Consider the following 24160-nt stretch of genomic DNA (forward strand, 5'->3'; position numbering starts at 1 on the left):
CCTAGAGACCAAGTCCTGCTTTGGACTCCAGTCCGGACTCCAGGCCTCTGTGAGAAGTTCCTTCAACGCTACATTGGCCCATACACCGTTGTGCAGCAAACATCTGCAGTGAACTATCTCGTCCGCCCAGTGCACTCCGTCACTGACCGGCGCCGCCGGAATGCTGAATTGTTCATGTCTCGCGGATGAAGCCTTTCACTCCCCGTTTAGATAACCCCTAATCTGCAGCCAGGCTGGCCGCTTCCATGACGGGGGGAAGTTAGTGTAAGCACTAGTAACGTACTTCGTCGTTTTCATTTGTAGATAGCCATCATCATCTTCCCTGTTCTTCGACTTCATCGCGCATGAGCTGGGGCGTTGCCTATTTGGGAATAAACAGCGCTGGACAACTTGATCGGCGTCGGTATTATAATATATATATATATATATATATATATATATATATATATATATATATATATATATATATATATATATATATGTATATATATATATATATATATATATTCACAGGGATAGATTTAGGTGCACGTTAAAGAACCCCAGGTAGTCGAAATTTCCGGAGTCCTCCACTACGGCGTGCCTCATAATCAGAAAGTGGTTTTGGCACGTTAAACCCCGTAATTTAATTTGAATATATTCACAGGGAACAGCAAAACTAAAAAAAATGTCTGAACAACTTTAAGAGGAAGCTTTAGCTCGGGTGCTGCTATCTAAATACATGTAAAAGGAGAATTAGTTTTTCTCGCCAAGCACTGCACAATATTTGACGGGGTTTGTTGCAATTGAAAGAAAACTTAATGTGCAGTGACTGTTGGTTTTGAATTTTCGATTTAGGTCGTCAAATTTTTATTAAAAATTGGCATAAATCGCAAATTTTCAGAAAGCGAAACTATCAACTTTAGAACTCCGCAACTCAGCAAGAAAAAACGATATCGCAATTCTGTGAATTGTATGTGATAGCACTTCTAAAGTGAACAAATTTGACATCTTACACGTGAATCTAAAAAAAAAATTATTAATATGTAATTGCAACTTTTGCAGAACCCTTGTAAACAACATAACAAATTCACGTAAGATATAAAATTCCGCATCAAATTTGTCCGCTTTGAATGATCTAATGGACGCCGTTTACAGAACTGCGATATCCGTTCTTGGTGCAGAGCTATTAATTTGTAATGTAAATTTCGTGCTTCTATACTTTCAAACTTCTGAGTTCTTGAAAATTTTTTAAAACAAAATTCAAGCCCCATATCAAAATTCCGCTTCCAACAGTCACTAGAATTTAACTTTCTCTCTCAAATGCAACAAATTTCATTAAAATCGGTCAAGGGATTATCTCAGAAAAACGTTTTTGCGTTTTTACATGTATTTGAATAGGCCGCGTCGGAGTTGGGCCCGAGCTAATGCTTCCTCTTAAACTCTTAAGGATATGCGTAGCATATATTCACTTTCAGCACAGGCTTGTAATGCGTCACTGCATGTCTCCTGCACTTCCTGTTTCTGTCGTTTTGTGTCATGTGAGCGCTCCACAAATCACAAGATGAATACCTTCCAAGTTGCTCAATCTTTAGTTTTGTAAGGCACTGACTAAACCTTGTAATAGCCAAGACACGACGCACCAGACAAGGGCGACAAAAACGTTACGCCGGCTCTCCCTGTCTGGTGTGTCCCGTCGTGGCTAATAGTTCAACCTTGTTTTACTCATCGTCAGTGCTTTACAACACGCACCGATATCGAGTCACCCAATAAACGCGCTGGTCTCGTGTTGTTTGTCCCCTTGAACTTTGCACATTGTGGGCCATCGGGAACGTGCTAACGTCACGCCTTCTACTTCCGCAGCCTTTGCTTCCGAGAGGGCCACGAACAGCCGCCGTGGCGCGAGGGTGCCTTCCGGGTCGGCGAAGTCTGCGGCGACGACGACGTCGCTGGCACTGACCTGCGGGAAGAACAACACGACCTCATCGACGGTAACGTATAGTGCACGTCACCGGTCTCCCCGCTTTCGCCTTTTTACGGGATAGCGAGGTCACTTCTTTCCTTGACTGACGTTGCCCGTAACTGTCAGAGGTTTGAGTTCTGACGCACCGTTTAGAGCTTGAAGCCTTTGGAAAGGCTCGAAGCTCTCGCGTGCGCGAACAGTCGTATTTCCCACTCGCGTCTTATGACGTTTTGCTTCCCCGCATGACGCATACGGGGAGGAAGGCCCTCGCGCCAAGTTTTCCACGCCGTCCGGTGGCGCTCGCATCGGAGCAATCGCGAGCGAGGCTAGGCGACTCACCGGCCCTTTTCAGAGGGCATGCCAATAAATTATCATCATCGCGCCATTTCTAGGCGCTGCTGTGCAACGCCCACCACGATGCACACGCCAATGTGGACGTGTTCGTTACGCCCTCACGCAGCTGCGACCAGGTATTGTGATTGATCCGATACTAGTGATTATCTCTGATGGCATTTCCTTTGAAATAGGGCGGTAACAAAAACATTCGCAAGGCAGGTTTGATTGTAAACGCTGGTACTCTTTCAAACGTCCAATATTGACAACCACAGATGAGCCGTAAGGGCCAAGAAACCCCCAAGACAATGCAGCTTACACGCCGCATACCGCGCTGCATCGGGACAACGGCCCCCTCTCTCCTCTGCGCCCTTTGTACCCTTTAAGCGCTGTGGCTAGAACTACACTGTGGCTGGCTAGCCGTAGCGCAATGCACTGATGGTTTCGCTTCCTTGAATTCAAACAAAGCGTGGAGGCAACGATTGCTTGACATTTCGTGTTTCACATTCAATTTTCTTGCGATTATTGTCATTCTACTTTTTTTTTTTGAAATTTTGCGGCTCCGGTCGTAAGCAATGTCTGCTCCTTTTATTTTACCATTTCAAACCTGCCTGATTACGCGCTGTGGTTCTGCCCGCAGCTAGTATTGTATGAGTGGGCCTATCACTGGATCTTCACTGGCGTACGAGTGGCCGCTTGCGGCACTTTGCGTGTATTCGCGGGCCTGTGTCCCGCTCGGAAAAAACACCTTCATGTAGCACGTATTGGGCAACAGAAAGCTGTATCGGGAATCTTATGCGTTGATCTACAATTGTTTCATTGACACTTTAAATGTAATTATAACATTTCCGGTGTTCATTAATTAATGCCACTAATTATGTAATTAGGTTGAATGAACAAAATATCATGAGTATCTACAAGTGACGGCAAACAACATTACCTTCGTTCTGTACAGCTACGTGGCATTTGCATATTTTAATATCATTGTGCATGATAGTTCAGGCAGCCTGTATAATGTTGCAAATGACGGTGGTCTGCATGCTTATGACCACCGTTAGTTGAAGGAGATAGTTCATTATGGCGTGTTACGGGCAAAACAACGATCTGATTATGAGTAACGCAGTGGTGGGGGACACCGGATTAATTTTGGCCACCAGGGGATCTTCTACGTGCCCCCAATGCACGGGACACTGGCGTTTTTGCATTTTTCCCCCATGGAAATGCGGCCGCTGCTGCCGGAATTTGATCCCGCGATCTCTAGCTTAGCAGGCCAACATCCTATTGCCGCTAAGACACCGTGGCGAGAGCCACTGCCATTTGCACTTCGCACCTCAAAGAGTGCCTACGTGGTTGTCTCGTGTCTCCTTCCTTCGTCCGTTGTTTTATTTGGCGCCTTCGTTGTAATCATGTATAACCAACTCGCCCACCAGCACGTGCGGAGTGACCTCAAAGAGGTAGGACGTTTGTCGAATGATCTCCCAGACAACATTATGCAATGGAGGTGCACGCGGTTCAAATCATGGGTCCGGGACTGCAAATAGGTCTGACGGAGTGCTAACGCGTTTCTCTCGCATTTACCGCTATACCGGCACTGATATTTTCAGTCGGGAGGTCCCACCTACTAGTGTGGAATGCGAAGCACTGAATACCTACTATACCTGCAGCGAAGTGCCTGGAATGAGACAAACAATGCTCGTCATTGAAAGAAAGCACGCAGCCGCGGAGCAGGACGTTTCGCCTCTGTTCAGAAGCACGCACGTCACGTGACTGACGCAGGGCTGGTGGCGGGCGGCGACGCGCTCCTGCGGGAGCCCCCGCTCTTCTGGTGCGCCCGGCGTCCGGACGACGTGGACGCGCCGAAGATGCTGGCGCAGTGCCTGGCCAAGTGCGAGGTCGAGTGCCTCGGCGAGTTCCTCACGGCGGACGACCGCCCGCTGGACGACGCTGAGCTGATCAGGTGCCGCGCATGCCTCATTTCTCGCGTCCCATGGTGTCTCACTCGCTCCTATCCACCAACTGGCTGACGCGCGCATCCATTCGCAAGCGCACATGCACAGTGTCTCAAGGAACGCTAAAGAGAAACGGTAAATTAGTTTAGAATGAGAAAGTATTAGTCAAAAACATTTTGCTTTAATCTCACTCTAATAGCTTGTAGATTTGAAGAGAAAATGAAGTTAACAGTTAAGTTTTTTTTTTTTTTTAAGTTCGCAAACCGGCGCCGACACCGACGCCGGATTTTTTGCGACACGGGGACCTTAACGTTATCGCTTTAACCGTTTTTGCCTGTTAATCTCATATAAGGTATCCGTTTGATGTAACGTGTGTAATGATATTTAATTGCACAGGTGACAATAAGCCTAGCGGCAGCCTAGTAGCAGCGCACAGCACGAGCTCTCTCGCAGTGACCACACAGGTCGTCGTCTTCCAGCTACCACCGAAAACTCGAGGCGCGTCTGCTTCATTACATTGGCCATGTTAAACTCGTTCTGGCGACTCGGGGAGCAGACAAGACGAAGGGGTCGTAATGTCGCTTTATTTAGGCGGCTAACATGCACGGTCTCGCGACCAGTACAACGAAGGTTCGGCGATGGTCTGACGGCTCGACGGTATAGTTCACAAGTGAGGTGGCGTCGATGGTACGGTACGGGCCGTGGTTCTGACAAGAAGACACGACCCCTATCGCCGAGCAGTTTTCGAGGAGAGCCGTGGCGGAGGACGAAGTTACGAAGAATGAACGTCGCAACGTCGCTGCGGCAAGGGCCGTGGCGATGGCGTAGAGCGTCAGGTGATGGACGCCAAGAATCCAGCGATTTCCGCAGCCGCTGTATGGAAGGAGGCCCCAGAAGTCGATGCTGACGCGGCCGAGCATGGGCATGGTGACGCCTGTAGTGCGCCAGGAGGGCACTGTGGAGTGGTCTTTGACGGGCGGTGCAAGATCCTACGTGCTGCTGGACGAAGCGGTACACTCCACACCAGAAATATCGCTGACGCAGCCTTGTGAAGGTTTTGCATTGTAAGCGGTTGTGGGCTCATTACAACAGGCGTTTCGGTGGCGATGGTGACTGCCGCCGCCGGTGTCCGGGGTCCATAGCAGCTGTCGCCGGGAATGAAAAAAAAAAACAAAACAAGAAAGAAAGAAGAATCACCGCGCCTCCCAGTCCGTAAAGATGGTCGAACAGCGAAGCTGTGTTAGTCACACCGAGTGTTACACAGTCAAACTTCGTAAGCAGTCTGTATTGTAAATATTTTGTTTCACCATTCTATCACCTCATTTTCGCTTCTGCGTGCTTCGCGTGGTGAGCATGCTTTAGGAGCGCTGCTTCTAAACTCGGCATCTCCGGCGCGCAGCTCGGGGTCGGCCCTACGACGATGAGCCCGTTCACGGGCCAATTCTCGCTGACGCTCGCGGTAGGCAGCTTTTTCCTCAGGGGTACGCACTACTCGTGGTTTCCCCATAGTTGAAGTTGGGATGGAATGTGCGAAACCACTTATCCAAAGCTCCGTATATTGGGCGAAAAGCCCCCCACTGGAGATGCGGGCGCTGCAATCGTTTTGACGATTGGAAGAATTGGTCTGACGATTAACGTTGCTGCCGGCACTTCTTGCGCCATCAAGAAGTGCCGGCAGCCACGCACTCCTATTTTGCGTGTCAATCGCGCGGAACTGTTCGTTGGCTGCAAGTCGCCAGCATAACATGTTTCTTTCGCGGCAGGGTGGAATCAATCTTCGATAAATTTGATGCCAATCTGGCTCGATCGCCGAAAATGCACCGTGTGGCAACCGTATAATATTCGCCTCTAAGATAGCATTCTCACAGGGGGAAAGGGGCGACGCCTTTCCCCCTGTTGAGCTCTTTTTCCTCTCCCGCTAAGTCACGTGGCCCCTTTTTAGCGAAGTCCGACAACGACGGCACCGGGTCTGCATAAACAGATTCACTGTGAAAAGACCTAGCTCCCACCGGGATCGAACCCGGGCCCACTGCGTGGCAGTGAGCAACTCCTCCCCTCAGCCACGCCAGCGCTTGCTAGCATGCAGCGGAAAAATTCTCCATAAACGCGTCCTCGTGGGCGAGGACAAACGCGATGTCATATGCGCGCCGCGTAGCGTCGACACGAGCACGTTTTGCATTCCACTTGCATATTATTACACCAGATAGAACGCCATGTAGCAGATGCGTTACCAGGCAGTTAATGGATGTTTGAGGAAGAAAAAGAAGTTTGAGGTGATGTGTACAAGAATGCTAGAAAAATATACATTGTTTACCTGATGAAATCAAGCTGGCTAGGTGACTGCGTCACCGCCGCGTTTAATTAAATTATGGGGTTTTACGTGCCACAACCACGATCTCATTATGAGGCCCGCTGTAGTTGGGGACTCCGGAAATGTGGACCACCTGGGGTTCTTTAACGCGCACCTAAACATAAGCACACGCGTGTTTTCGCATTTCGCTCCCATTGAAATGCGGCCGCCGTGGTCGAGGATCGATCCCGCGGCCTCGTGCTTAGCAGCCCAACATCTTAGCCACTAAGCAACCGCGACCGCTGCGTTTCAAAGGGGATGCTAATTAGTCATCATCATCATCATTAGCATCACATCGCTCGAATTGCTTTGCAATGTCAGATTCGGGCCGCGTAGCGTCTAAACGTGCGCCCTTTGCATTGCAGTTGCACATTATTACACCAGGTGGCATGCCATGTAGCAACTGCAGCTAGCGGTGCAAGGCAGATAGAAAATTCTTGACGAAGGAAAAGGATTTCATGGAGATGCATAAATACTGATGTTATGATGTAAAACATGTGTGACATACCTGATTATTTCAAGCAGGCTAAGTGACTGTTTTTCACCGTCCTGTTTCAAAGGGGAATGCCAGTAAATGAGCATCATGATCATTACCATCGTATTGAGCAATTTTACATGCGCGCCGCGTAGCGACGATACGTACAAACTTTGCATGGCAGTTCAGTTATATTACGCGGAGTGCCGCGACATGTAGCAGCTGTATATAATAGTTGCATGCTGCATGTAGCTGGGCCTGGATGTAGCCGGCTAAGTGACCATCTGTCAACATCCCGTTTCGAAGGGGATGCCGTCATGATTATCACCATGATCAACAGCAACGTACCATGCCACGGGTCAAGGGATGTGGCATGTGCGCCACGTAGTTTGCATACCTGTGTTTACGGTACACGTTATGGTGCCTCCTCGCAACGGACGAACCTGAAGGATCGATTCGTAGATCTACGGGCGCGGCTGCAACCACGCAACATCGGGCTCAGCAGACCACTGTGCAGAGACCAGGACAAGCCGCAGCTCGCTGTCGACGTCGGGCGGACGTCGTTCTCGTGAAAACGACGCGAAGATACGTCACCACGAAGACGCTGTAGTGCGTGGTGCCGAAAATATAGGTCCTGTGGAGCCGCTCCTCCAGCTTACGCTGTGACTGTGCTGCGTGTGCCACACAGACCTGTTACTTTTTAAAGTCGCCGGCGTGGGCGCTTTGAGAGTCGGCATGGAAGTACGCGCAGATAGAGGACCACATGTGATGAGGGATAGCCAGAAACCATTTCCGAACCTTGGGCGTTGCGGCAGTAGAGGGTGTTGTCTCACACGGCAAAATGGGCTGATTGACCGCGTAACGTCCGCGTTGCCGGAACGACCGACGGAGCGGCAAGGTAGTTGAGCAGCAAGGCAATTGAGTGATGGGTCATTGCGTTGCTCGGAGGGCGCATCAATGGCGGTCAGTACAGAAGAAGCCATATCAGGTGTCATTGGCGAGCGACAGAGTGTGTCGGCGTCGGAATCCTTTCGATCGGAGCCGTATACAACACGAATGTCATATTCCTGACCGCGAAGTGTCGAAGGCCGAGGCGGCCAGGCGCGTCTTTCAAGGAGGACATTGGGCGTGATGGTCAGTGATGATACTGAAGGGACGACCTCAGAGGTGTGGTCGAAGCTTGCCCAAAGAAAGCCCAAATGATGGCTAGATATCCCTTCTTTGTGACGGAGTAATTCAACTATGCTTTCTTAAGGGTACTGATCGCATAAGCCGCGACGTATTCTTCATTAGTGGCTTTCTGTTGTGCCCAGACCGCACCAAGGCCGACACCTCTGTCGGCGCAGTTGGGTGGTAATGGCGAAGAATCGGCAATGAAGACAGCAACCGGCGTAACTTGCCAAATGCTTCATCACATGCTGATGACCACGCAGAAATGCCTTGGCTTCGATAATCAGATTCGTCAAGGGCGTGATGACAAAGGCGAAGTTCTGGCGCAGCGATGACAATAAGAACGCATGCGCCCGATCTCGCTCACGCACTGTGTGGGCAAGGTCATGGAACGCATGGTTCTCGGAAGACTTCAAGCCCACCTGGACTAGACGAGTCAGATGCCGGTGACCATGTATGTATTCCGCCAGCACCTGTGCACCCAAGACGTCCTGATCCAATTACACGAACTAGTGAATAAGAGAGCAACGAGGCACGCGCTCGGGGGTATACTGGCTTTGGACCTCAAGGGGGCCTTCGACAACGTGTCCCACGCCTGCGTGCTCGAGAACCTGCGCAAGTCGGGGTGTGGACGCAAGACCTATGCGTATATTAAAGATTTCCTAACCAATAGAACGGTGACTATACGGATAGGAAAGGAACGGTCCGAGCCTGTGGAGCTCGGAGACAGGGGTACCCCACAGGGGTCGGTGCTGTCGCCTCTGCTCTTCAACCTGGCCCTCCTGACCCTGCCCGAACTACTCAATCAGATCGAAGGCGTGGACCACGCGTTCTATGCCGACGATATAACGGTATGGACGAACCGCGCGGGGTCCAATGCCTGGGCGGAGGAAGCCCTGCAGAGAGCGGCAACGACCGTCCACGAGTATGGCCATGACCTGCGGCCTGAGCTGCGCTCCACAAAAATCAGAGCTGCTCATGGTACAGCCCGGAAGACCAAAGAAAGAGCCGCCGCCGAACATAATTATCACCATCGACTGTACAGAGATCAAGCCAACGCAGCAGATCCGGATACTGGGCTTGCTGTTGCGCAGCAACGGCAAGGCGCACGCAGCCGTCAACAATGTCAGGATCACATCAGAGCAGGTCCTGACCATGATCCGGAGAGTCACCAACCGGAACAGAGGGATCAAAGAAGACGCACTGCGCCTGGTACAGGCATTCGTCGTGTCACGCGTAACGCACTTCGCCCCGTACCTCCAGCTTACGAAGGCGAACCGCGAGACGCTGAACACGACGATAAGGAAGGTAGTCAAGCTCGCCATGTGCGTCCCAGCCTACTCGTAAACGGAATATCTGCTGGACATGGGTGCCCACAACACGGTGGGAGAGCTGGTGGAAGCACACCTATCCCACCAGAGAGTAAGGGCTGATCCGGACAGAGCACGGCCGGACCGTCCTACGCAAGATAGGATAGCAAATTGAACAGCAACCGACAACGGAGCTGCTCCCCACAACGTGGAGAGACATTATTAAGACCAAGCCCCTCTCCCAGAACATGCAACCGGGGAGGAACGACGAGATACGCTCTGCGCGGGCCAAGGCACTGGCTCGACAGCTGGAAGAGGACCCCGAAGTTCTCTACGCGGACGCCTCGCTTCCCAAGCACGGGACCAGAGCAACGACGGTCGTCACCACCATCGAGAAACTGGTCACCGGCGCGTCGATACGGACGACGAATACAGCCGAAGCAGAAGAAGTGGCCGTGGCCCTCGCACTCGCACAACCGGGAGTGAGGACCATGGTCACAGACTCCAAGACCGCCTATACGCAAGCTACCGCAAGGGCAACATCTCTCCCGCGGCACTAGCAATCCTCACCAAACGCAAATCACCGGGACGGGCCGTTGAGCTCGTGTGGGTCCCGGCTCACTCGCAAGTGGAAGGCAACGCACTCGCCGACCACTATGCCCGAGAACTGTCAATCATGGTCGAGGACGAGCCAGAACTACCGAACCCCGCGACAAATTACAAAGACATCACCCATATGTACAGAAGCGGCAGATGTAGGCTTCCCCGTCCGCATCCGCAACTCAGCCGAAGGCACCAAACGATCGTGCGACGCACGCAAGCGAGGTTGTTAGCGCGTCCCGTGCTCCTGCACAAGATGTTCCCAGCAGAGCATGACACTTCATGCCCATTTTGCAGATGATCAGAAGGCACTCTAGCAACACATCCTTGCAGAATGCACTAGGCTCTAGGTCCACTTGCGCGCCGTATAATCGATGATTGCACTATGACAGGAAGTCCCACCCGAGAATGAGATCACGAGAACAGGATGGCAACACGAAAAACTCGATGATGTACAAAACATCTTGGATGACCACCAGGGCTGCATACATCGGTAGGATCAATTCGCTGCGCGCCAGCATTGCTGAGTGCCATGCTAGAGAGAGAGAGGTTGTGACATTTTTCAGCTGACGGCGAAGTTTTTCATGGATGACGGGAATGGTGGCCCCGGTATTGACAAGCGCTTCTGCGACTGCTCCCTCAACGTGAACGTCAGTGACATACTGCGGTGAAAATTTAGGTCTCAGGCTTGCAGTTCCTACCTCCGTAACTGTGCTAATCAGTTTACTTCAGCAGTAGGTGGTCGACGATGCATAGGCTACAGCGACTGTGGACGTGGAGAAGTCAGAACGGCGGTCGAGCTCACAGGGTCTCGTCGGCGAGTCAGCGGCATCTCAACCACGAATCTCTGCAGCATGTTGTTGCGCGTAGCGAAACTGGTCGAAGGCGCCGTGGTTAGATAGAGGACATGTTACAACAAGAGAAGCGCACAACGTGACCGGCAATGCCACAGGCGAAGCAAATAGGCCTGTTGTCTGGCGTGCGCCATTAGTCGGCTCGACGAAGAAACTGGGGGGACTGCCGTGGAACGGGAGCGTGGGGAACCCGGCGCGTTGGTGGTGGGACGGAATATGACGGTGGCCGTGTGACAGCGGCAGCATAGTTGAGCGCGGATGTGTAACCCACGATGGGTAGTCGGCATAAGAGAGCCGTGTCTTCGGACACACGAATAGCGGCGGGTATTCGGCATTGGAGAGCGGTGCAGTCGCAGGAGCTTGTGGGCAAATTGGCTGAAGCGCGTCAGATATCTGGGCACGGATGGCTTGTTGCAGAGCCGAAGTCAGTGCTGGGGCAGGTTCCTGGCCATAAGGAAGAAGCGACAGCTGGCGGGTCGCTTCCTCGCGAATGAACTCCTTCAGCTGAAATACGAGAGCAGAAGGATCGGCATGGCCAGCAGCAACTGCGATGATGGAGGCGGCGTCGGCCTGTGGGACATTCTGGCGGGCGGTATTACGTTGGCGGTGCAATTCGTCGAAACTACGACGCAGGTTGAAGAGAACGGCGATACTGATTGGACTCTTTGCAAGCAGAATTTGAAAACCGGTCGCCCTCAATGCCTTTCAGAATACATTTGATCCCCTCATCCTCCGTCATGATTTGATTAACACCACCGCAGAGGCTCAATACATCCTCAGTATAGCTGGGAAAAGTCGTCCAGCTGCTGTGCATGCTGGCGCAGACACTGTCAGGCTGGCGGACAGCGGGGCGGCCAAACACTTCGGGGAAGTGTGTGCTGAATGTGGACCAACTGGAGACGCCAGACTTGTGATTCTTAAAACTACAGGCTTGCGACGTCAGCAAGGTAAAATATCACCAAACATTTTTTAACTGCGCGAACAAACGACCAGAAAGAGAGGAAACAATGACAGGTGCTCTGCCCTTCTGCTCCCGCTGATCTCTCTGTGATCGTTTGTTCGCGCAGTTAAAGAACGTTTGCTAGTATGCACCAACTCGCCCAACAACAAGTTCTTCTAAACTAGGTAAGAGATCACGCTGTTAAGATTCCTCTGGTCATCCCACATATTGTGAGAGCTTACACGCTCATAGGAGGACAGCCAGTCCTCGACGTCATGCTCTCCGGTCCAGACGGAGAACGCCATTGCAAGTGTGTGGGGCAGCCATGGGTTCATTCGGTGCATTAGTCGCACCAGTCATGGTGTTGGTGGGCAACGTGCGAGTGCGGAACTACAAGGCTACTTGAGGGATTCCATCGACATCCAGCAAATGCAGTGATATTTAATTACAAAGATGACAATAAGACTAGCAGCAGTCTAGCAGCAGCGAACAGCACGAGCTCTCTCGCAATCACCGCACGAGTTGCCGTCGTCGTGTTTTAGCTGCCACCGAAAACACGAGGCGCGTCTGCTTCATTACACGTGCCTCATATACCACCATTCTGTGATTGTTACACACGAACAGCATATCGAGAGCTTTAGTGTTGCTGCGAGAAGTCTTCACAAGAAAACGAGGGAAGATTACCTAAAGAAGTTTTGAAAAGCAATTCTTATCGAAGATATCGTGCGAAGGGCTACCGAGGGCGCACGGAAAAAGGCTGGTGAGTTCGTTCAATTTACTGTACTTGCGCAATATTATTAAACGTAAAGAGGTAAGTAACCTTAAAGTACTCGATTACTTATCAGTTTTTGCTGAATTACATTGGTGGGAGAGTTTCTTTTTGTAATCGCAATCTATTACGTTCCTGAATAAAGTAATTGTAATCGGTTACTTTTTTCTGTAACGTGTACAAATCTGACCAAGCCCTTTCATGGTAAAGTCGCGTTTATCGTCCGACGATTTCCATGCGCGGTCGAGTCACGCCACGCCGTTTGCGCTGCTCACCATCGCCTCTGTACTTGGACGTGCACACCGTCGGCAAGGTGCATCGAAATAGGTCGCCAAGCTTGGAACCGAAAGCGCGCCAAGACCTATTGCCAGAGATATGAGTTAGTGGTGCACGATTGCAGCGCGAATAGGTGAGAAGGGGGGGGGGGGGGGGCGGACAAGCACTGAAACTAGAAAACCCATGTGTAAAAAAAAACTGTTCAAAAATTTTTAATCAGAATACTGTCACACGAGTCAATATTCCGTGTCAAATATGTTTACTTTAGTAAAGCAAGAAATGCGATTTTTTTTTTATTTCACAATTTACTAGTTCGTTCTTGGTGACCCCCTACCTACCCGTGATTCTGGCGCAAGACTTGCCAAGACTGTGCAAACCAGCTATTATGTCGTGCGGAATGGCATTGCTCACTTGAACGCGGCGGTTTCATCCGAGTTTCTTTTTTTTTATTTGCTTGCGTTTTTGTTCAAAGGGTGGCATGTGCTTCACTTCAAATTTTGCATGACCTGGGGCACGGCATTCATTGGCGCAAGGTGTGAGTGGAGGCTTTTTGTTATCGTGCCTGTTCACGCTGCGGCATCCGACGCGCTGTGTCTCGTCGCGACGATAAATGTGGAACGCTCCGGGAAGAAACGTCGCGCTATGTTCGTTCACTATCCGTAACACGGGCTCTGAGTGGCCGACGGGCAGCAAAATTAGTGTTTATTTATTTAATTAAACATACCTTAGTGGCCCCTAGAGGCATTGTGTAAGGTGGGAGAGTACACTCAAAGATTATACAATAATTAGAATACATACGTGAATGCATCTACAAAAATACAATGCAAGAAATGCGCTAACATACAGTAATGTGGTGTTAAATTTGTACAAAAGACAAACCGAATGCTTTTGAAAGCGAGAGGTCAGTGAACAAGAAACTTTCACAAAGTAATACCAATAGAAATACAGAGCCAGCGGGATAATATCTGGCTATAACAAAGCAGTATTTAAGGGGTAGTAGCAGAATAATAAAGCTATACTCAAGAAAAAGTAACACGTTAGGTTATGTAGTTTGAAAAATGCGCTGTTAGAAGATGCCGGAATTTTTCTTGGTCACTCTCACAAGCGATGGCGTTAGGAATATTGTTTCAAAGGCGAATGGCTCGTGGAAGAGCGTGGTAGTTAAATGAATTACTCTTTTCGTAGATGCGCATGAAATTGAACTGATTGTACAGCCGGTGTGACCTGTAATGAGGAGTTTCAAGAAGCAGAACTGATGGTGCTGTATTATGGACATATTTATGAAATAATGACAGCAGGGCTATACCAGAACGATCATGCAAGGGCTGTAGTGAGAGGTCAAGTTTAATTTGTGTTATGCTTTTGTTATAGTCATAACAACGTGAAATAAAACGCCCAGCCCTATTCTTAATAGATTCGAGTTGTTCGATCAAGTATTTCTGATGGGGAGACCAGACGGATGCGGCGTATTCAAGCTGAGGTTGAACAAATGTTAGATAAGCTAGTTTACGAATGTCTTTAGTAGAATTATGTAACTTACGTGTTTTGTACCCTTATGATCTCGAAGCATTAGCGCATATGTTTGCAATGTGCGTTGACCACAAAAGAGGCGAACTTAGGTTAACACCAAGATTTTTATATTGAGTATCACGAAAGTTAATAAGGAAAGGAAATAAGTGATAATAATAAGTGATAATAATAAGTGATAAATAAGGAAATAAGGGATAAGGAAACGTAGATTTAGTATGCTTGTGGTTAAAACAGATAATTTTACATTTAGAAACGTTAAGCTCCATTAGCCAAGCGTTACACCAAAGCGAAATAAGTTCTAGATCTCTTTGAAGGATTGTGTGATCATCGGCACATTTGATGGGACGATAAAGAATGTAGTCGTCTGCAAAAATGCGCACGTATGAGGAAATGTTATTGGGTAAGTCATTAATGTATATTAGAAACAGTAATGGCTCATGAACACTGCCTTGTGGTACACCTGAAATAACGAAGTCGAATGTTTTCTAGATGAAAACGTGGGACAATATTGTCTTCTCTGACAACAGTTGGATATAAATTAGAAGTGGGAATGATTCTGTGAAAAGGTTTCGTATATCTTGCTATACATTACGACTGTCTGCTGGCCATAGTACTTTTCATGCAGTGAAACATGTTTCGTTTGGTCACTTAAATTGGTTGCACTATACTAGACGAATAAAAGTGAACTTGCTTTGAAACCTCTTTGGCACTGTCATTTATTTCCATCCTATTCACTCACCTTCCCAAGAGACCTACTGGAGCAATTGCCGTCAGTAACAGCCTAATTATGTTCACATTAAGACATACGCCACTCCTATAATTTAATGACACGATGGCGCTTCATCTGAGGCTCGCCTCAGCCTCAAAAGAAAATCGCTGGTGTACCGGTCGAATTGCCGGACGCCGAAGAAATTCAAACATTCGCGAAACGCAGCATAAGACCTTGACGTCACTGCCATTTCCAGTTGTTGCGTAACTTCCTTTATTTTTTGCTTGCTATTAGTTTTCCCCCCGATACGTATATGGCGACGGTTGCAATGGGCCATTTTCTTGACATGTGGGCTTCTATGGAAGCTCCGCTACCAGTTTACATATACCTTGCCATCGGCTGCTCTCTTCGGAGCATGCGCAGAACAATCCCCAACCAGCGCGCCGCCTTGAACGGCTGTCTGCGACCGTCGTGGTAAGGAGCATGTGTCCGACGGCGTCGGACGTCGCTTCGACAAAAAGATTTTCGTACCACCCATTCCAAGGCCCTCCATACGCAGGGAATTTGCTGAGCTAATTGAATTTCTCAAGCTAAAATACATACAAAAATCGTAAACTACGACTTAAACACAACCTACTGACACGATAGCTCTCGGATTGTAATTTGACCATACGAGAAAACAAAATTCTGTTACGTGAAAACTCAAAGAAATCCCTTCACACACACAAACCGGCCGCGGCGTTCACAGACCGGCCACGGCGTCCGCCATTCGCGCGCGCCGGCGCGGTGGGTGTCTTGGAGGCCACAGAGCGGCGCGCCCGGTTCCTTGGAATACCTCCAGCTGGCGGTCGCATCCGCCGCATCGTGGCCCACGCAAGAGGCCGTGTTTCTACCACCGAGTTCACCTTCGTGCATAGCGTTCGCGGCCAGCGTTTCCCGGTAAACCTGACGGTTACATACGTTCCAGTTGCCGGGAAGCGTGAGAAGCAGTCAGGGATCTTTCAATAATATCGCGTTCCGCTCTTGAAGGCGAAGCTTAAGCGTCCTCCAAATTTTTTTCTTCGCACAATGCATTGTGGGCCAGCGCAGTCGGCGCAACCAACGCGCGGGTGGAGCAAGAGCTATCTCGACGTCGGGGCGCGTTGGCTGCGTCCGGTTACGTTGGCTGCGCCAGTGCGTCGAACACAGACGCTGCTGGTATTGCCAACGTGACCTTGAGCGACATCTTTGGTGTCTTAGCAGGGCAATTTACTAACACAGGCGATATTGTTACGCGAACGACGGATGAAACACTGAAGACTATTTAGAATTTATATTTACAATACAGCTGCAGCGCTGGCCAGTTCAGTTGACAGCTCGAGACCCAGGAGCAATTTGTATTCACAGGTGGGGTGCCCACCGCGCATCGTTCAAAAGGAGCAACGTAATATGCATGTAGCATTATCCCTGGTGGCAGATGCACCGTACCAGTGCGTCTAAAGATCGGTGTCAACAGGAGTGTGATAAGGCTTGGGATCTGTGGCATGCACAACGTCAGTGGAATGCGGGACAGATGAGGCACTGGCATTGGATGGGGCAATTTCATACGTAACTATAACCACGGCGCGTAGCACTCGGTATGGGCCTGTGTACTGAAAGACGAGCTTTCCCGATAGTCCAGTGTGACAGGACCACAGAAGTACCAGCTATCCAGGTGAAAAGTGCATACCTCTGTGTTGGCGAACATACAAAGGCCATTAGTTCTCTTAGGAGGTCAACTGGAGAGCGTGGACGATTTCGCGTGCTTGCGCTGCCGTGGTGGTGGCGTCAAGTGCATATTCGCTGGCCTCTTCTTCGACGGATGGAAGGAATGTATCCAGTGGCAATGTTGGTTCTCCGCCGAATAGCAGAAAGAAGGGGAATAACCGGCAGGGTCATGGCGTGCAGAATTATATGCAAATGTTACGCAGGATAGAACAAGGTCTCAGGCCGTATGGTCGGACGAGACATACTTGGCAAGCAGGTCTGTCAGGGTTCGATTCAGACGCCCCCTGAGACCATTAGTTCGCGGATTGTAAGACGCAGTCACCTCCTGCTTGGTAGAGTAGGACTGCATGATGTTGGCGATGAATTTTAAAAGGAACGTTCGGCAACGGTCAATGAGCAGTTGGCGACGAGCACCATGTTGCCAAATTACGTGGCGTAAGAGAAAATCGTCGGTAAGAGAAAATCGAGAATATCTGTGGCGCATACTATAGGAAGTGCTCTGATGATTGCGTACCGCATGACATGATCTGTCGCCACAGCGACCCACTTGTTGCCAGACGTTGATAGAAGGAAAGGGCCAAGTAAGTCCAAGCCAACGCGAATGAACGGCTCCGACGGGACGTCGAACAGTTTAAGGCACCCGGCAGAGAACGTCGATGGTGTTTTTTTGGTGCGGACATTTCTCACACACTGCAACGTATTTCCAGACAAAGCGGACAAGGCCTCGCCAAAAGAAGCCTTGGGGAAAGCGGTCAAAAGTGCGGGATACGCCGAGGTGACAAGCTGTTGACGGGTAAGTAGGGAAGTTGATTGAGAATCACTGACCGTAGATGCTTAGGGATGACGAGGAGTAGAGCCGGGCCATCGCGGTGAACGTTGTGGCGGTACAATACAGCATCCCGGAGGGCAAACAAGTGAAGGGACGAATCGGAAGGCGAAGATTACAAGTGATCAATGATGGTCCGCAAGGTGGCCTGATGGCGTTGCTCGTTAAAAAAAATTAAATTATGGGGTTTTACGTGCCAAAACCACTTTCTGATTATGAGGCACGCCGTAGTGGAGGACTCCGAAAACGTGCATATAAATCTAAGTACACGGGTGTTGTCACATTTCGCCCCCATCGAAATGCGGCCGCCGTGGCCGGGATTCCATCCCGTGACCTCGTGCTCAGCAGCCCAACACCATAGCCATTGAGCAACCACGGCGGGTCGGCGTTGCTCGTTGGTGACGAGGAGCAGTTGAGATAGGGAGAAAGCGCAAGCGTAGGTGTCAGTGTCAGTATTGGAGGGTAATTCGTCCACTGGCTAACGTGACAAACAGTCTGCGTCTTCATGTAGGCGTCCCGACTTGTACACTACTGTTTAGGAATAATCTTGTAGCCGTGAAGCCCAACTGGCCGACCGGTAGCATCCTTGAGTTACGAAAGCCAGCAGAGCGCGTGATGGTCCGTGATTACCAAGTGCGTGCAAGACAAGCACGGGCGGAATTTAGAAACCACCCAGACGAGAGCCAGGCATTCGCGCTCCTGTAGTAGTTGTGCTCCACTGCTGTGAGGAGGCGGCAAGCTTTGGCGATAACACGATTTTGTCCCCGTTGGCGCTGGGCTAAGACGGCTCCGATTCCGTGACTACTGGCATCTGTGCGGACTTCTGGAATAGAGGACGCGCTAAAGTATGCGTGTATAGGTGGAGTGGTGAGAATAGTGGTGAGGGGGGCACAAGCGCCAGCTTTAGCGGGACGCCACGTAAACAGCACATCCTTCTTCATAAGATCAGTAAGTGGTCAGGAAACCACTGCCGAATCTTTCACGACCCGTCGGAAGTAGGAGCATAATCCTACAAAACTTCGCACGTCTTTGACAGACTGATGTATAGGAATGAATAGACGTGACAGCACGAATTTTCTCTGTGTCTGGTTGAATACCGGAAGCGTCGACGAGGTGGCCCAGCACTGTGATCTGCCTGCGACCGAAGTGACACTCCTATGAATTCATTTGGAGCCCAGCCTTGCAGAAGACTTGAAGAATAGCTGGTAAGCACTCGAGGTGTGTCTCAAATGTAGGGGAAAATACGAGAACGTTGGCTAGGTAGCAAAGGCATGTTGAGCATTTGAACCCTTGAAGCAAAGAGTCTATCATACGTTCGAACGTTGCTGGGGCGTTGCGTAGAGCGAATGACATTACTTTTTATTGATAGAGTCCACCAGGCGTGACGAACGCAGTCTTCTCTTGGTTCTCACTATCCAAATGATGATCCAAATCACAGAAATCTGTCAATAACCATTCCGAAGGTATATTGATGAAAAGTAATTGGCGTAGTGGAGACAATCAAGGGCGTCGTCAATGCGAGGCAAGGGGTAGACGTCCTTTCTAGTAATTCGGTTTAGATGACAGTGATCTAAGGACCTATCTTACGCGTGGATATCACTCTAAAAAACGGAAAGAACATACTTGTAAAACTGACGCTTAAGAATTCTTTCTTTGCTAGGACAGTCAGCCAGTGGGACACACTTCCTGCTGATGCTGTGGCATACCCGACTGTCGGGGATTTTTATCAAAATTGAGACGACGTCTTTAATCGGCTCGCGTGTGGTGTTTAGCGCTTTTCGTCCGTGTGGTGTGCTTTTATTCTCGGCGTTATTCCACATACTTCTTTTATGCTTGTTTTTTTTTGTATTTCTATATCGGATGAGGAATGACCAATTTTTAGAGCGCAGCTCTTTGGCGTCCGTTCCTGGGTTTCGCGTCGTCGTCGGCGTTGTCGTCGGCCTCGTAACCAGCTCCGCCCCCCTTTCATCCCCCCAGCGCTAGCAGCGACCGACTGACACCGCTGGATGCCGCTGACGCCGCTAGAGAGTCAAGATAACGTGACTGCATAGAACACCGTCGCCGCCATGCAGAAAGAGGAGGAAAGGGTCCCCCCCCCCCCCCCTGTTCTTGTGTGGCGGATAGGGTGCTCTTCAGTTGCCGACGCGCCGGTTATTTCACGTAGGCCCCGGCACGTCGACGAATACGTGACCACCTTCCCACGGCTAGACCTGGTTCTTAGCGCTGCGGAAGCGAGGGTATCATATTGTTTGTGTCGGCATCGGCGGCGTTGTCCCTGAAACCAACTCCGCAGCTGGGGTTGACTCACTATCGGCGTCAGCGGCATCAGTCAGTCGCTGCTATCTCTTCCCTCCTCCCTTTATCGTGTTGTCCGCTTGCTGCGCGCGCTTCTGCCCCCATCGTTTGCCGCTGGGTGTACACGCCGCTCCCCTCCCCCCTCTTCCTGCGAGTCTCCGGTTGTCAAAGCGCCGGCTCGAACTTAATTCCTTTCTTCGCTCCTCCTCCAATGCAACCCCTGTGCGGTGGCAATCAGAGAGCCAGATCGGTGGGACGTCGTGCACTTCCTGCAACTCGCATTAACCGTCCATCGATCCACACCGATGTTAGTAGTGGGGGACTTTAATGTTGACATAAAGACAAACAGCAATTTTCTAACACTTATGCGGGAGAACATCCCGTTCCTCTCGCTCGTAACGCGTCCCACGGCTGTGACAACCTCGCGAGGCACTTGTATAGATCTCGTCTTTGAGAATCAAGCATTGGTGTACCAAGTCGAACATATATCAGTCTATTTCTCCGACCACAAAGCTTCCTTCATGACTGTCAAGAACTGTTAGTGGAGTCTTTGTTAAAGGAATACGTGTGAAAAATAAACAAAAAAATTCTGTGATAGCGCATACATGTGTTGCTCGATTTCTTTGCCTCAATCTATCGAAAAGGTGAAACAGCTTATTTGCTGCGCTCAAATTTCGCATTAGGAAGTAACGTAATCGTCGGTAATTTTTAGTATCTCAATCAAATTGAACCGCCGATTTTATTCTGTTCAAGTGTGATGCTCTTATGGTGCTCATTATTTTAGTGCGTTTGGTTTCATGTACATGTGCTCCTTTATTTTACTTTTCTTCACTTTTCGTCACATTCGTCACAACAGTGTACCGATGTGCAGGTCACTCGACCCCCTTTTCTCGCCGCAGGCTAGCTCCAAGCGGGCTGATCATGTCTGATTTTCTTATATTCAAGTCTTTTTAGACTGGTTCCTTTCTTCTTCTATTTTGTATTCTTATACTTGATTCACGTATTGTTAAGCTGGTTCTTTTACCAGTTATGCATTTTTGTTCTTTTGCTATGTACGTCTCACTCCTGCCTAAGGTCTTCTGTGACGTCTGGTAGTCCTTCTAATTCTGAAATAATAATAAAAAAGACGCCACGTGCCATCTTTTTCTTTAACACGCACAACGAACGACTCCCAAGGGCTCGACGAGGGTTCAACAGTGCCTTTGGCAAGCATCTTGTTCACTTCATCTTGAATAACTTACACGCTCTCACGCAGAAACTCGATATTGACGCGTGTATTCTACGCAGACGAGGACGACGATGGGAGCACTAGCGGACTCCGCCTATAGTGGGTCAGAGTGAGATTGGTCGATGACGAAGAAGACGTGTCTCTGCTCTCTTTGTTTTTGAACAGATTTGCCAATCTCATCAAGGACATCATCATCATCATCATCAGATTGTCCTGTTGTTTGTGAATAACGTCTCCCTGTGTTCTGTCCGCGTTGTACCGCGACACTGGTGGAGGTGCGGGGTACTGACCGCGTCTGATGCGTCGGAGTCCGTTTGGGAGTCGGTCATCTAGCCCGGACGCACTATCGCCAGTTACGACACCGGTGCATCGCTTTAGTCGTCGACTGCTAGGCCTTGCCCCGGAGTTCTCCGCTCTTCAACCACCTCTCTCCAGGAGCTGCACACATTCCGCAATGACCGAAACCAGTCCAACACAAGCACCCCAAAGCAGTCGGTTTCCCAGTCCACAACAGGTAACCGTTCTGCATCCGCTGGTTCCCGATCGCTATCGCGGAGCAGTCTTCGAAGACATTGAAGACTGGCTGGACAAGTATGAACGCGTCGCACAGAATAATCAGTGGACCGAGCAGCAAAAGCTCTCCCACGTCTATTTCGCCCTTGACGACACTGGCTGTACTTGGTTCGAGAACCGCGAAGGCAGCCTCACGAGCTGGCATGACTTTCGGCAGAAGATCACCGATACCTTTGCGAGTGCCGACCGACGCGACCGCGCCCAGCAAATGATGGAGCTTCGCGTGCAACAACCTAATGAGTCGGTCACAATGTTCGCTGAAGACATGGCCCGGCTCTTTCGTAGAGCCGACCCGAACATCACCGAAGATAGGAAGTTGCGCTACCTCATGCGAGGTGTAAAAGAGCAGTTGTTCGCGGGGCTTGTGCGCAATCCGCCAGTCACTGTTACTGAGTTTATCAAAGAGGCTACGGCTATTGAGCGGGCCCTTCATCAAAGATGCAGGCAATACGATCGACTGTCCACCAGCACTACAATCAATGCCGCCGCAGTGACTACCGAGTATCAGAACTCCTTGCGTGAGTTGGTCAGAGAGCTCATCAGAGAGGAAATTCAAAAGATCCTGACACCGACACTGGATAGACCCGTCGCGTCAATCGCCGAAGTGGTGCGTGATGAAATCCGGCAGGCGTTCCCGGTAACCGATCTTCAAGACCACCAGTGACCCCTGAGTTACGCCGCTGCTGTCCGATGTCCACCACCGGTTGCAACCACATCACCGTACCAACAGCCTCCGACAGCCGCTCCTTGGTCGTCGCCGCAAGAGGAGGCTTCGAGGCACGCAGCCGTTATGCCGCTTCAGTCATACCGCCAGCCGTCGTTCGCCGCGTCTTGGTCACCGCCGCAAAACGACGCTACGGGACGGCCGCAACTTCGGAGAACCGACGTATGGCGCACTGTCGATAGGCGCCCACTCTGTTTTCATTGCGGAGGCGCCGGCCATATTTCGCGTCATTGCTGGCATCGTGACACATCATTTCGACCTCTTCGTCCGTCGTACTATGGTCGACGGGCAAATGACGACGCAATGCTACGCCGCGACGACGCTGCTTTTCAGGGACCCCCAATAGCACACCCGAGTGACGAATCCATGCCCAATGATCGGTCCGATTTCGGCCGTCGATCGCGCTCTCCAACTCCTCCACGTCAAATGGCTTCATCTACTGGACGTACTTTTGCGTAGCTCCGAGGACGAAGGTCGCCCAGCCCCCGTCGGGGAAACTGAAGGCGGCGACCTCTGGGGGCAAGGTTGCAGGCCCGCCGCAAGACACTAAAGAGCCCCCAACATTCTCGCTGCAGAACGACGTGAAGGCGATAAACACTGAAGAAATTGTGAGCGCCGACATTGATGTTTTCGTGGACGGGCAACCGGTGACAGCGTTAGCCGACACTGGTGCCGACTTCTCTATAATGAGTCAGGAACTCGTCCTCCGCCTGAAGAAAGTGAAGACGCCATGGACGGGACCTCACATAAGGACTGCAGGCGGCCAATTACTGATGCCTACTGGAAGATGTACTGCTAGAGTTAACATCGGGGATTCTTCTTTCGTGGCCGCTTTCATCGTCCTTCCTGTGTGCTGCAAAGATTTGATTATTGGAATGGACTTCCTAAAAGAATATGGCGCCGTAATTAACATCCCGGACCGCATGGTGACGTTCTATAAGAGCTCCGGTTTAGTCCATTGTTTATCGCCGCAGCACAACTGCTTTCGTATAACAGAAGACGACGTCGTCATCCCCCCTCGATCGTGTGCCCTTGTTTCAGTAGCATGCGACATACCGTTTCGTTGCGAAGGAGTTGCCGACCAAATAACCTCGTTGTTGTTTACTCACGGTATCTCGGTCGCGCGAGGAATCGTGAATGTCACCGACGGGCGCACAAATCTGTTGCTAACAAATTTTAGCACAGAGCGACGGCACCTTCTCAAGCGCACAGCTGTGGCTTATTTTGACGGCGTTGCGGATGTTCGTGGCTGCTGTTCACTACTCGAAGAAGCGCCTACGCGAGACCCAGCTCCTGCACTTGACGTTAGCACTGCTTTGTCGGAGCACGAACGCGAGCGGCTTCTTACGCTATTGGCCAAGTTCAACGACTGTTTTGCGTCGACGTCCAGCGTTGGTCGGACGCCTCTGACAAAGCACCGAATAATTACAGAGGATACAGTAACACCAATTCACCAAAATCTATATCGTGTGGCACCTAGAGAGCGTGAAGCCATACAACAAGTGACACAAATGCTTGAAGATGACGTGTTCCAACCATCAAAAAGTCCCTGGGCATCTCC

General features: G+C 50.3%; 1 protein-coding gene across 1 annotated transcript in view; it reads left to right on the forward strand.

Annotated features, from left to right (window-relative positions):
- Positions 1 to 3909: 3909 nt before the first annotated feature.
- LOC126517674 (uncharacterized) overlaps positions 3910 to 24160 on the forward strand; it is a 46561-nt gene continuing 26310 nt past the window's right edge. The window contains exon 1 of the mRNA XM_050167468.3: positions 3910 to 4232. Coding sequence (XP_050023425.2) covers positions 4138 to 4232 — 95 coding nt within the window. The 5' untranslated portion in view covers positions 3910 to 4137. The remainder of the gene's footprint in view (positions 4233 to 24160) is intronic.

The sequence above is a fragment of the Dermacentor andersoni genome, chromosome 11, assembly GCF_023375885.2.
Source record: "Dermacentor andersoni chromosome 11, qqDerAnde1_hic_scaffold, whole genome shotgun sequence".
NCBI lineage: Eukaryota > Metazoa > Arthropoda > Arachnida > Ixodida > Ixodidae > Dermacentor > Dermacentor andersoni.